This window comes from Lupinus angustifolius, chromosome LG05 (assembly GCF_001865875.1).
Source record: "Lupinus angustifolius cultivar Tanjil chromosome LG05, LupAngTanjil_v1.0, whole genome shotgun sequence".
Classification (NCBI taxonomy): Eukaryota; Viridiplantae; Streptophyta; class Magnoliopsida; order Fabales; family Fabaceae; genus Lupinus; species Lupinus angustifolius.
In genome coordinates this window covers 10,333,503-10,347,750 of record NC_032013.1, presented here as the reverse complement: position 1 = coordinate 10,347,750, position 14,248 = coordinate 10,333,503, and the positions used below count along the sequence as shown (strand labels likewise).

The 14,248-nt window shown below is 30.6% G+C and overlaps 2 protein-coding genes across 2 annotated transcripts; one reads left to right on the top strand and one right to left on the bottom strand.

The window, feature by feature from the left end:
- Nucleotides 1,058–5,258, bottom strand: LOC109347733. The gene is made up of 6 exons (XM_019587763.1): nt 5,009–5,258; nt 4,377–4,813; nt 3,926–4,279; nt 3,079–3,456; nt 2,421–2,635; nt 1,058–1,425 (listed from the first exon to the last, which is right to left on the bottom strand). The coding sequence occupies exons 1-6, from the start codon at nt 5,152–5,154 to the stop codon at nt 1,177–1,179; spliced, it is 1,779 nt and encodes a 592-aa protein (XP_019443308.1). The 5' UTR covers nt 5,155–5,258; the 3' UTR covers nt 1,058–1,176.
- Nucleotides 10,073–14,172, top strand: LOC109347732 (caffeoylshikimate esterase-like). Its single transcript, XM_019587762.1, has 8 exons — nt 10,073–10,431; nt 10,894–10,923; nt 11,623–11,749; nt 11,848–11,994; nt 12,257–12,387; nt 12,468–12,608; nt 12,744–12,842; nt 13,738–14,172. The coding sequence occupies exons 1-8, from the start codon at nt 10,282–10,284 to the stop codon at nt 13,963–13,965; spliced, it is 1,053 nt and encodes a 350-aa protein (XP_019443307.1). The 5' UTR covers nt 10,073–10,281; the 3' UTR covers nt 13,966–14,172.

Sequence of the window (14,248 nt, the reverse complement as noted above, 5' to 3'; positions counted from 1 at the left end):
TTATACTGTCATTAAATCATTTATCATTATATGTTGTCATTAAATTATCCACCATTCATATGTTAACCATCATTAACGTAAACAAAAGTAATAATAATAAATAATGGATAATATGCTGATAGTGTAAAAAACTTTATACTAACGGTGCATAAATTTTAAATTTTTCTCTATTATCATATAGAGAAGTCTTTATATTTAATTTTTACGGTAAGTATATCATTTCATTATAAAATGACTTACAAAAGACACATGCACAAATTTTCATATTATAAGGAATCACGACCTTTTATTAAACATGAGTACATTTATGGTAATCATCCATCAACCAAAAACAATTGGAAGTAACACATAAGTAAATCATAAATCTGAGTCAAAATTTTTAAAGCAATACATTGGTAGAGCCCAACGTACTCTTTTGAAGGTTAATTTATTTATCACTTTTCTTTATTTTCTCTTCCACAAAACTAAGTAGGTCCTTCAAGTAATTTCATTTTAAATAAAAAGCTAAGCATACCATATATTCCTTTATTAGTGTATCATGTGATCTACTTTTATGCAAAAAGAGTAAGACTACTTTTTATTCAACTACATGTGCCACCTTAAGTTTCTTGTAGATAATCTCTAATTAAAAAGCTAAAGCAAACTAAAGCTACTATTGTCTCTATCACCATGTTCCTTGCTTTGTCTATAGTCTTTCATTTTCAATATCCATCAATAATATAACCATTATTCTTTACCCATCTTTCCATGAATTTCAGGCTCTAAAGTCCATGCTACCCTCCACTGTTTTACTTTGATTTGTAGGGTCCCCTCTCCATTTTCTTTAACCATATTTACAACAACAAGAAAAAAAGTGAATATCCATTTTGATCCTTATTTATAAATTTCTAAGTATACTAATTTTATCAAAAAGATCTAAAGTAGTACTAAAAAATTGAAAATATGAGTCAAAATCACCATTGACAGATGTTATAAAAGATGTTAAAAAGATTAATTTGACTCACATTTTATTTTTTTGGACCATATTAGATTTTTCAGAGACTAAATTAGTACACGTAAAAATCGGGATGAAAATACTTATTTACTGTAAAAAGTGTGTTATGAATATTCCTTTTGTGCAGTCATGCACATTCAGTATCTAGTCTCATAAAGCAATTAACACAATGGTGTGGTGGGTCAACAATGTGCAGGGAAAAAAAGTGGTGTGGAATCTCTTTGAAGTTTTCCATCCATGACTCTTACTTTGCTCATCTTTTCTTCACACCAATGCAATTGTTCTTCATTTAAGTCACTCATTCTTAAAACTCTTGATACCACTTTAAGGTCTATGAGTGCCATTAAAATTTCCATCTCTTCTTCCACCTTTAACTTTCTCTTCCTTAAGCATTTTCGGGAACGCTTAAGATCTTTCACCTTCATCTTTTTCTGCACATTAATCAGGTATACATATATGGAAATACAAAATGTGTTAGGAAAGATAAATTTTTTAGTTTAATATATATATGCATTTGTCAGTATAAAGTTCTTTCAACTCAGTATTATTTATTATTAATTTATATTACTTTTATTTAAAAGTTAATAATAATTAATATAAATGATGTATTGACAATGTAAAAAATAGTTAAAGACACTATATAAATCCTAATTTTTTTTATAGTTGTATAAATGTACTAAAATATGTACATGACAGTTCTAGTGATATACCATTTCCTATTCTATGAACTTTATGCGAAAACCATTTAGTCTAATGAGATTTTCATATAAAATCAACTCAATAAGTATGAATATCATGTAATTAATTATAAGAATAATATATCACGATAGATAGGAATGACAACAAGGTGAATTGGGTTGGGTTTGTGTTTACTCAACCCCGAACTCAAAATCTAAAATCCGAATTCGAATTAAGTGGGATTGAAAATAATGCTACCATTTTTTAACTCATCTGGATATTTATACATATAGGTTCCATATTTATTTCAAATTTCTATATATATATATAGATTTTATAAATGTATTTGTGTCTAATTTTAGTTTTACATATATTATTTGGGTTCAAGGCAAGTTTGGGATAAGGTATCAATTATACTAAACTTGAACCAATCACATCGACTTTTTCTTGGGTTAGGTTCGGATTTTCATTGTTATCCCTAATGATAAATCATGATAATAGTTCATTATAATAATCATGAGTTAATTAGTAATATTATACATGTTTTAAAATATGGTTGGGATTATTTTGCATTTATTACTAGGACAGAAAAAAATACTAGAAAATACATATGATATAACCATAATTGAAGTCATAATATGATTGTGAAGATTATGTAAGAATTTATGGTTATTAAAGTAATATATAATATGATCTGAAAAGTGGAAAGCACTGAATTATCAAAATTAATCTAAAATATGGAACTTGCCTTTTGCTTAACTTTCTTCATAAGCCTTAGTAGTGTTGGATCAACCAAGCCTCTTCTGTTTCTTCTAAAGTATGCTGCTAAAATCTGACACGGTTTCTCTTTATCAGCCTTAAGAAAACTCATGAATGTTCTAATCCCATCTTCCATTATCATAAGAAATGAAGGTGATGATATTTTTGAGTGAAAACCATCCTCCTTCTGATCATCATCTGATTCTGTAACAAGAAAAAAAAATTAATTTGGAGTAATCACTTTTTTGTATGCTACCTTTTTTACTTTGGTAATATATTGGATTCTACTTTTACTAGGTGTAGACACCACCTATTCAAAAATCACTTAATTGGTCATAATTTTATAATACACACTTCAGAAATTTGTAGATTGGTATTTTCTCTTTTTGGTTGAATATTAATTAACATACATAAAAGCTGTTATACAACATTCTTTAGATATAAGTGCTTTTTTAAACCTTACACATGTTTAATATGGAATAAAGTGCCTAAGATAAAGGGTGCTTGATCCAGAATTATTGTAGATATTGGTGCATTATAGCATATCATACTAGTTCAGATTTTACAACAAATCTGTTACATGGGGTATAATCTTAACCATATAAGTAGTTTTTGAAATGAGATGACTAAAAAGTAATTAATCATACCTCTATACTCTGGCACTAGGAGCAATTTTGGAGCCAAAAGCCTCATTCTAGCATAAATCTCAGGTCTCCTACCATGTTCATAAGGCTCATTCTCTACATATCTTTGTAACAAAACTTGAAATTGTTGGAATTGTTGTGCAATTGTGGCTGGACAACCTGCATCGGCGTCACGGCGCGACACTCTTTTTGTTAGAAAGTTTTTGTAGTTCCAATTAAGTGCTTCCCAAGTTAAGCAAATCTGTGCAACATATGCAGCTTCTAGTTCACTGTATGGGTTGTTACAGATATTTCCAGCAGGTGTTCTGTTCATAGTTGAAATCTTGTACACAATACGTTCCGAAATTGACCTCGGAGATACTTTGATGGATCTTAAAGACTCTGAAAATCAAGTTGTTAATATGCAGTAAAATCAATCTCTCACAATAGTAAAACCTTGCAACAATGGATAAAGACTCAGAAAAGAAAGGTGCTAGAAAACCATAGTTTTGCCTGGATTATTATTAACACAATGATCAAGGTTCTAAATTTCAGATGCACTTATATTACATTATAGTCATAATACAATCGCTAAGGTTATCGAAACTACAAGATTGCAGTCACAAAGTGTAATATAGAACCTTGGCAGTAACAATATATGTTTGTTAAGCATTGGATATATTAGTTATCCTTACGATTCAATTTTATCTACTGACTACTCTTTATTATATAAAAAATCGGATCAACATCTGTTATCTCATAAAGTGCGTCGCAACTTATTTCATGTATTCAGATGATAAGAGATAGTGTTTCTTGACCAATTAGACTCTACATGATTGTGTAACATTACTCATAGGAAAAAGGGTCTTACCAGTTTCATGAAGTTTTTGTGCACTAAGCCTATCAAGAAATGACATTTCTTCATCATATTTCTGGAAAACTGTATATGATTCCCATTTCGGGCAACTCCTTCTTGATGAAGAAGAAAAAGGGTCTTCAGTTCCAGAATCTCTGCAATTAATGGAGCTTCTCCATTCAGAGGAGCTCTTAGATGTGGATCCAACAGTGCATGAATCACCATATATTTCTTCATCATCTTTTTCTTCAATAATCAACTTCTTACTCTCCAAATGTGTAGGTGCAGAAACAAAGAATCTTTCATCCCTTATGAAGTTTGATTCTTGCACCTTCTTATTGTTAATAATCCCAAAGCCAACATGATTTTCTGCAGAAAATATTAGCAAAAGTTGAACTATAAAGTGTTGCATGTGAATAATGTAACAAACTATAGACTATAGCCTTAGCTATGATGTGAAATATACCATCATAGTTTTTGTCACTGTCCACTAAGTCACTTTTGTATAGATTAAGAGCCTTATGAGAAGTGGTCCTATCAGAATTTCTAACAGAATCAGCATCTCTTGTAATTGGAAATTCTTCTTCTTCTTCTTCTGCCTCTTCTGTTGCAAAGTCTGAGACAAGTGGTGACTTATGAAAAGACAAAGTTTCTGATGTATAGTTTTCTTCTGAATCTTCATTAAAGCTACCCTTAAGGCTTATAAATTCTTCAGAAGAAGAACAAGTCCTTTGAGTTTTAGTCTCATTGTTGTGCAGAAAAACAAGACTTTCACCACCACAAATGATATCTGCTACTAAATGATCCCTCTCAGTAATATTACAATCCTCATAAGAAAACCTTTCTTGTATTTCTTCTTCTTCTTCATCATACTCAGAAGAAAAATACTCATATTGTTCATCTCTGCAACATATAGAAAAAGAAACTATCAAGTTAGATATTTGATGCAATATATGTTAATTTTTAGTGCATAAATATAACAAGACATCATAACATAGTTATGATACATAGAATATAATTTATATATTTTGTTCCGTCCTGTTCTGACATATTTATCGAACGCTATATAGAATGGTTTTAGGGAGAGTAGAAAAAGACCTTTGGATTAAGGGGTAGCTACCAATGAAGTTTAAGAACTTGTAAAGCAAAATGGATGAAGAGAAGAGGAAGAGGAAGAGAAGCATGAAAGAGCTAGAGGCATTGTAGAAGAGTCTAACAAGAGCTTCTTCTTTAGAACATGACATTTTTCTTTGGTTACTCCAAAGTGAAATCCTAAGTGACTCAACCACTAAGCAAAGCAAATCCTAAACAAAAGTGACCTTAGTTGCTTTCATGACAACTACCTATATCTTTTCTCTTTCAACATTGTCCAAAAATTATATAAGGTGTCTAATATAGCACAAATTGTTTTTACCTTTTTACCCTCATAATGTCCTAATTTTATGCCTTGAATACCATGGGCAAATCTGTCATGCAGTTCACAAGGTTTGTTGGCCTTATGGCTTCTCTCTTACAATAAGATCTATTGGCCTTATGTTTGGGCTTGGCATCATGCAATATATAAAACTATAAAACTCACATTTATTTGTATATAGATATGCAAATCAAATATGATTTTGAAATAATAAAACGGTATTAACAGTTTTGGAAATTAAGTAATTAGCTTCATAGTGTGAGAAACAATTCTCTTAGGACTTAAAGCACGTTAGAAAAACTGAACCTAAAAGACTACTATATTAAGTAAGGGTAAGTATCACATTTTTATTATATCATCTAATGTGAGATTTTTATTATTGTCATCTTTTAAGGGTTAACGTTAGTGGCTTACACTCTATTAGTATTGACTCGATGATAATATTTTTTCTGTTTGATAATTTTTATTCAGCATATTTTGTAACACAATTCTTAATGAAAGACATCATCACCTAATAGGATTTGAGCACATTAGAAGACCCTAACCTAAAAGACAAATCTATTATGTGGAAGAGCCTCATAATTTAAGTATTACATCAAACTTGTTACGCTCCCAAATGAGATTCCTAACAAATTCCCTGTTTATTTTATTTTAGAAAAAAATTCGTTCAAATTGGAGTCACATAACTGAGTGTAACATTTTCTTTCCTTTTAACCTAATTTTTTTCTTTCTAATATTAAATAAATAAATGATACTTACTTACCTCATGACTCTGAAACGAATTTTAATCAACTGCTGCAAGCTAATTTTTTTCACTGTCTTAGCATTTGGTCTTGGCTTGTCAAGGACACTTATTTTAATTAAATATGTAAAAAAAACTAAGGAATCATTTCTACTATACTTTTCATAAAAAGTACATAAATCTTGTTTTTAGTGTGTATGTAACGCAAAAAATCCTAATCTGCAATAGGGTTCTATGTGAAATGGTACACAAGCAAAAGCAAAAAAGAAGACACCAAAACCATGCCACACGCATAGGTACACACCATGAACTACACTTTATTCAAAGAAATGATATAATATTTCCTAGGATAAAAAGTTGAATACATATATAATTTTTAATCAAATAGCCAATGCATATATGCATCTATATGATATTAAAAGCTAAGTTTAATGTATGTATTGTCAGCCGATATAAATGGATGAAGATATATTCACAATATAAAAAAAATTAGACCAATGTTGCATATATATATTTAAATCTTAAAAGTTTTTCATTTTTTTGAATTTGGTCTCTTAAGTTTTAAATGGTCAACCAATATGGTATTCCATTTAATTTGGTCTTCTTAAGTTTATTATGATATGAAAATAATGTAGCTATTCTTGATGATGATACATTTAGTGCCATGTTTTTAAGTTTGACTGAGAAGACCAAATTGATTGAAAGCTTCAAACTTGAGCATTAAATGGAAAAAATCTAGAAATAAAAAACTATTTTTTTTTAAATGAAATTAAAATGTATGTGTTACCTAAAGTGCTTTTCTCTATTTAATGGAGGCTTTGAGTGAATTCCTCACCTACTGAAGGAATAAAAAGCCTTTTTAAAAGATGTGTTTGTTTGTGTCAATTGGAATTGCTTTTTAGCAATCCTTCTTAATTGATCCTTGTCTTCAACTTGGCCACTAAGATTGCAGGTTGTAGCATACAATGTTGTCTTCACATCATATTAATAATAATAACATGATTAAAATAAAAAAATGTAATTTTTAAGTTGTGGAGACTAGCCAAGTTATTAGTTGTTCTTCACTACTTTGTTGATTAAATTATATTCAAAAGGTTGGGGTCACTTATGTTTCATGGGATAATTAAATAGGACCAATTAATCAATAAATAATAATCTAAAGATATGAGTTTGACACATTAGTGATTAGTCAAGTCTTAAGGGCTATCTTGGACTTCATAAGTAATAAGTGCAAGATTATATTATTTGTGAGAGAATTTATTAGATAGCTTGAATTTTGACTTAAAATTTGTGAGCATTAATTTTTCTTATTTTGCATGCCTATTTGCTAAGCCTATTTAGTAATTTTAATCATAAATCATAATAATTCATACACATATTAATATAAGTGAAAAGTAATATATCCTCCTACATTATAACAGAAGTAATATGTGTCAAAAATAATATTTTGTTTACTAATAATTAGTTTATAAGTAACATATATCATTTTATTATAAGTATAAAGTTTTGGAGAAGAATTTGATAGGACAATATATCATTACTCAAACCTTTAATCTCCATTCATACTTCACTTTTTTTGGATCCAGAACTCTGATTCCCCTTCTTCACACGCTTGTGCCCTATGAAATCCCCTTTCAATTTTCTATTTCTGATCCAACTACTAATATATCTTTGGGAAATCTATTCATTTTAAGAATTGGAGTGCTTTTTTAAAGTGATCAAATTGTTACTAATGTCTTGAATTATTGAGATTTTGAAGTGTATTACCTATTGGTTAAGTAGAAACAATTTGAAGTAAACAACACATTCTTATAAATGTGTGATAATAAAGATTAGTCAAACTGAAATATGAATCTTGGAAGATGAAACTATTCTAATAGTACTGTAGTGGTATGGTAAAAGGAGATGACTATTCAAAGTTTCAAATTTTTGGTACATCAATAATGAGATAATGTCTTAACAGGTCATGAAAAATGAAATCATTCTAATATCATATAAAAGTTTAAGATAATAATAATTGATCAAACTCAAATATGAGTTACTCTAAACAATTTATTGTATAGATAAAAGTTGTTAAAAAAATAATATCTTACAAGTTAAGTATAAACTATAGATGAATTCAAATAAAATAAAATAAACTAAATCTTAATAAGATATTTTTCTTTCAAATCCAAATATCATATAACAACATTAAGTGGATTTTCTATTCATTTTTATTTATCAGGTTGTATCATTTCATCATCTAATCTAAAATCTAAAAATAGACATTTTTTGATATATCTATCTTTTAGAAACTATCATTACTTTATTTCATTTTGAATTCAATAACTTGAAACTTTATTCAATTTGTTATTATATGATTATATTTAAGTTTTTATTTTGAGTATAATCCAAATGGCCTTCTCTCTTCAATTCGTAATACTAAGTGTAGGTTCAACATGTAAGGCAAACTGCAAGTTCATAAGTGATGGTGTCAATACTTTTATTATGGTGATCATGTCTCATTTTATGTATGTTCATGGTAGAATAGAATGATGAGTTTGTTTTGACCAATGACATTCTTTAACAAAAGTCCATCAAACAGGTCTTATATATATATCGTGACAAATTGACATACTTCGATAGTGTTTTATTATTATGACAAAATGACATACTTAGCGTTAATACATATTGGAGATTTGATCATGTTATTGTTTCACATATAAGTTATTGAAACATTGTGAAATTCATAATTATGGTGCACCTAGGCAGGAGTATTAAGAAGTACAGAAGCCTAAGTGCCTAACCCACTTTAGGCAAGTTTCTCCTACTTCCTCGGTTAATACAAAAACTTTAGTTTGTCAAATGGGTCATTGGGTTGAGGGAGTTTGGGAATGGAATCTCAATTGGAGAAGGGAACCGTTTCAAAGACAAAAACCTATTATTTTGGACCTGCATAATTTGATTTAACTTAATGTGTTTTGCTTTTGATTTTACAGCCAAAATTTGGGTATATAATACAGAAAACAGATTAAAAACAATTTTATTAATGAAAACAGAAAATGAAATTAGGTTTTTCTCATAAAGATGGCCTACCAATCTTAACTTTCTTAATAGAATATTTTAAGAAATAAGTATCTTATTGAAATAGAGTTCTCAACTGTGTCACAGACCAATTATATATTGTCATATGAATAAAAAGAAAAAATTTAAAACAAAAAGTAACATTTTAATTAAGTTTAAGACAGAAAATAAGATACCATTAAGAACATATAATATTTGTCCATGTCATTGATCATGGACAACCAATTGAATGGGTTAACAAATTTTACGGTGAGAGAGTAAAGAATCTTAATAAGGCAGTTGGGTTCGGTTAGATTGAACAAAAATGTGATGGACATAGTGATAGTAAAACTTTAGAACAGTACCACCATTTTAATCATGTAGAAATTGGGATGCAACATTTATTACTAAATATGGAATTATAGTAATTGGACCACATACACATGAAGTGTAATAGCATAACACCTTGTTAGATACCCAAAAGTTAATGATCCAATTCCTAAGAATGATACTTACTGACAGAGACAATCATAAACCCCGAAATAAATTAGTTTCTTATCTAAAAGATGAGGAGATATAGTTTGTAGTATAAAAAAATAGGACCACATGCAAGATCAGACCCAAAAAACTAGTAGACTCAGACTGTCCAAATATATTTATTTGGTTACATAATCATATTTTTCTTGGTACACATATTTGGTTATGTCAGACTTGAATCTAGATATTGTATGCAAATTTTCATATCTAGTATTTGCAATTTAGTGAAGATGGCACTGGTGAATTGTGGACAAAATCATGAATTTTTGAGAAGTAGATCTAAGTCATGAATGTAGGTGATAAAATATTAACTACCCATCAATTTTTGCTTTAATTTATCAACCAATCTCTTTTGACACATTGCTATACTCACTTGTACCTTATTAGCCCCCTACCCTTAACTTTTGGGACCTCTTAAGTTCTAGCTCCCACTTCCAGCTGCAATGGGTAGCTGAATGGTGAATGAGACACATCTCTAACCATCCATCACAACTTGCACATTACTCATTTTCATTACACTTTATCTTGCTCTTTTATTACACCATTTTAGTGTCATGTGTGTTATGTTATGCTGTAAAAGCATTTTATATATATAGAGCAGTAAGGGAGTGATACTGAAAGTGTTCAAAGGAGAAAATGGATGTAGCCACAATACAAGATATACAAGATATGAGTGAAGAGTTGCGAAACATTTATCTATCCAACATGGATGAAGCACCGGCTAGGCGACGCGCTCGTGAGGCTTTCAAGCATACTCAGTTTGCCATTGATCACTGCTTATTTAAGGTAATGTATCATCTTTACATGTTATCTTTACTTCCTAGAACATACTTGATCTCCAAGAAATGAATGGAACAGTAGTTGTTTGCTTTAGTTGCCCCTTATTTGTCTTTCTCCTCACTCCTTTGACTCCCTTCAAAGGAAAAAAGAATTCAGACCCTTTCTTGCTGCAAAAGACTTTATTCGCGCCCTGATTTTCGGTTACGCGACTACATTGAAATTCAATTGAAGGCAATGTTGTAAATCAATACCTTACACAGACCAATCTTTCTACTGAACAACTTATAAAGCTTGTTGGTTTAGGTGGTTTATAAATATATCTATACTAATGATGTCTTTATATGCCTATCTAGATATATAAATCAAATTCCCTTGCTTTGACTGTTTTGTACTCATTTTTATTTCATATTACAAAATGACAAAGCAGAAAGGAATTTAGCTCATTTCTGTTTTTGAAATGTGTTGCAGTTACCAGTTGATGGGGTGAAGATGAAAGAGGTAAAGGACTATTAACATTTCTTGCATAAATTTGTTTTGTTATTTTGAGGTAATGTTTACATTAGGTGTCATTCTTTAAAGTTATTTATTCTTGTTCACTAAAGTTACATCTTATATATGACTCAACTTATTGCTTCAAACATCCAAATATAAGTCAGTGCATAAACATAATAAGCGAATAATAGACTAGATTTTAATCATTAGTGATTCCTTTCAAATTTTTGCACTCAAAATTTGGAGGCATGAGATTTAGCATTTTTATTAGAGTTTAATTAACAAGGTAATGACAGAGTTATTTAAAGTTAGTGATTATTAGTTATTACACTTAGAGACTTTCTTAAAAGGGTAATTACAGTTTCTTCTGTTACTGATGTACTACCCTAGACCATTTCCCTTTTTAAATAGTTGTAAGGAAAGTAGTTGTAATTTTTCTAACAAGATGAGTGTCAGGTGTCATAAACACTAATACTATCACAAAAATAGACGACAACTCAGTGCACGAGTCTCCCATCTAGTGAGATCTGAAGAGACTAGATGTATGCATCCGTTCCACCACAGGTGGAGAGGTTGTTTACAAGTTTTGAATTGTGACATCTTGGCCACTAAACAATTACTGTTGCGTGAAGGCTCACCCTCTAACACTATCATACAAAATACTTAGCAATAATATATTATTTAAATTCAATTACTCATGTGCAGGTTTATGAAGTGAATTCTAGAGGATTAGAAATATTCTCTAAAAGTTGGCTACCAGAAAGATCTCCTTTGAAAGCAATCATTTGTTACTGTCATGGTTATGCAGACACATGCACATTTTACTTTGAAGGCATGAACATATCTATAATAAATAAAAGTTTGTTCTATTTATGTATGCAGAAAATAAATTGATAGTTTAATGTCATTTTATCTTGCATTTTGTATTAGGGGTTGCAAGGAAGTTAGCAACATCTGGATATGGAGTATTTGCATTGGACTACCCTGGATTTGGCCTTTCAGATGGTCTTCATGGCTATATTCCTAGCTTTGAAAATCTAGTGAATGATGTTATAGAGCATTTCTCAAAAATTAAGGGTAAGAACTAAGAATGTAAGATATATTTTTCCATGACTTAAGATCACACATTAACTATGCTTCCATTATATCTTTCTTTATTGTGCCAATGTTTTTGTTTCATGTTTGCATGCATGAGAATTTTCTGCTTGAACAAATCTATATAATAGTCTTCTCAATTTCATTGCTAGCTATTATTTGTAATCATTGGTAAAAAATTACTTCTATAGCATGTAACTAAATAACAGTATTATTTGAGAGTAAGTATTCTCTTCATTTACAGAAAAAAAGGAGTATCAAGATTTACCAAGCTTCTTGTTAGGTGAGTCTATGGGAGGAGCCATTGCTTTGAATATCCACTTTGAACAACCCACTGCATGGGATGGTGCTGCTCTTATAGCACCTTTATGCAAGGTATCTACATGAGTCTAAACTGCAATTCAAATTAAACGATTAATCGATCTGTTAGTAAACTAATCATTTTTCGTAAGTAGTTTGCGGAGGATATGATTCCGCATTGGTTGCTGAAGCAGATACTCATTGGTGTTGCTAAGGTTCTTCCCAAAACTAAGTTAGTTCCACAAAAGGAAGAGGTGAAGGAGAATATATATAGAGATGTGAAAAAGAGAAAACTGGTAGGTTTGATGCTACTTTAGGACAAAACATATAAACATATTAACATGTTCTTGATTTAGATTGAAGTTAAATGCAGAAAATAATCCATGTTTTTCTACTTGTCTTACTTCATTGATGATTTTTATTTGCTCCAGGCACCCTATAATGTATTACTCTACAAGGATAAACCAAGACTGGGAACTGCATTGGAGTTGCTGAAAGCAACACAAGAGCTAGAACAGAGATTGGAAGAAGTAAACCTTTTCTATTGACTAACATTATTTAATAATCTTAATAGTTTGAGTTTGGGGCAACGATAAGGTTGTTGCTTAGTGACCATGAGGTCACGATAGGGGTGAGCATGGGCCGGGATGGAACAAGTTAAGGCTTATCCTTACCCGGCCCTGAAGGTTGGTTGGGTCATTTATTTGAACTTGGCCCTAGACTCGAAGCTAACCTGACCCTAAATATCGATTGAGTCAACCTTTAAACCCGACCCTAGATCCGATTAAATATAATGCATACTCATTTTAGATAAAGACTTCTCAATATTATTTGTTATTATGAATATGTAATTTGACATATAAAATGATATATGTATATTTATATATATATATCATTAATCATGTATATAATCAAAAAATCAATGATATTTTCGATCAAAATTGTATCATTACTCTGTATACATTTGAGTAGAAATACATACAAACATGATGAGTGAGTGATCATGGGACGGGACGAGCCGAGTCATGTTTGGTCCCTACCCGACCCTAAATATTGTCTGAGTCTATTTTTTGAACCTGAACCCGATCCTATTCGAACCCGATCATAATCGAGCTGTGCTGGGTGAGCGGGTCCGGTCGGGTCCTGCTCACCCTTAGGTCATGGGTTCAAATCCAGGAAACAGTCACTCCGCTTGAGGGGCAAAGCTGATTTCATCTACCCTTCACAGTCCCCCGTTTAGTGCGCTGGACTGCCATTATAGTCTTTGAAAATGCTTGCAGTGACTATTAAGATATTCTTATTTTTATTTCTGAATACTGCAATGATAAGCTGAAATATCCTAGTTAACAATTTTCTTCAGCTACTGCTATTGTTTTTTATGGAACTTTCTAAGAATGAAACTTACTAAAGAATTTCAATTGCTAGGTTTCTCTGCCATTATTGATCATGCATGGGGAAGCTGATATAATAACTGATCCATCAGCCAGCAAGGCTTTGTATGAGAAAGCTAGTGCCAAGGACAAGAAACTTTGCCTTTATAAGGATGCTTTTCATACTCTACTTGAAGGTGAACCTGATGAAACTATATTCCATGTACTTGGTGATATTATATCTTGGCTTGAGGAGCATAGCAGCAAGAAAAACAAGTATTAAGCACCTTGTTAGCTATACTTGTTTACTGCAAAATAAGCCATTAACACAATTTCAGTTTATGTATTCATGTTTTATTGTTGGTACTGATATGGTATTTGAAGTCAATAGAATCAACCAAATTTGGATATTAATGTCCAATGATTGAATAGACATTCTACATGTATTTGCTTGTTTGTTTGTATTTTTTAAGGTAGAAGTTTTCTAACATGTATGTCACTTGATCAAAGAATTAAAAGACTATAGGATATCTAAGGCTTCACTCCTTTGTGATTTTTTTTCACAT

Bases quoted from the DNA above. Each gene is read 5' to 3' on its own strand.
- LOC109347732 (XM_019587762.1), top strand. From the start codon at position 10,282: ATGGATGTAGCCACAATACAAGATATACAAGATATGAGTGAAGAGTTG. The intron at 11,750-11,847 runs GCATGAACATAT...ATTTTGTATTAG, and splicing joins ATGCACATTTTACTTTGAAG to GGGTTGCAAGGAAGTTAGCA. The intron at 11,995-12,256 runs GTAAGAACTAAG...CTTCATTTACAG, and splicing joins GCATTTCTCAAAAATTAAGG to AAAAAAAGGAGTATCAAGAT.
- LOC109347733 (XM_019587763.1), bottom strand. From the start codon at position 5,154: ATGTCATGTTCTAAAGAAGAAGCTCTTGTTAGACTCTTCTACAATGCC. The intron at 4,280-4,376 runs GTATATTTCACA...TATTTTCTGCAG, and splicing joins CAGTGACAAAAACTATGATG to AAAATCATGTTGGCTTTGGG. The intron at 2,636-3,078 runs GTATGATTAATT...TTCTTGTTACAG, and splicing joins CCTAGTGCCAGAGTATAGAG to AATCAGATGATGATCAGAAG.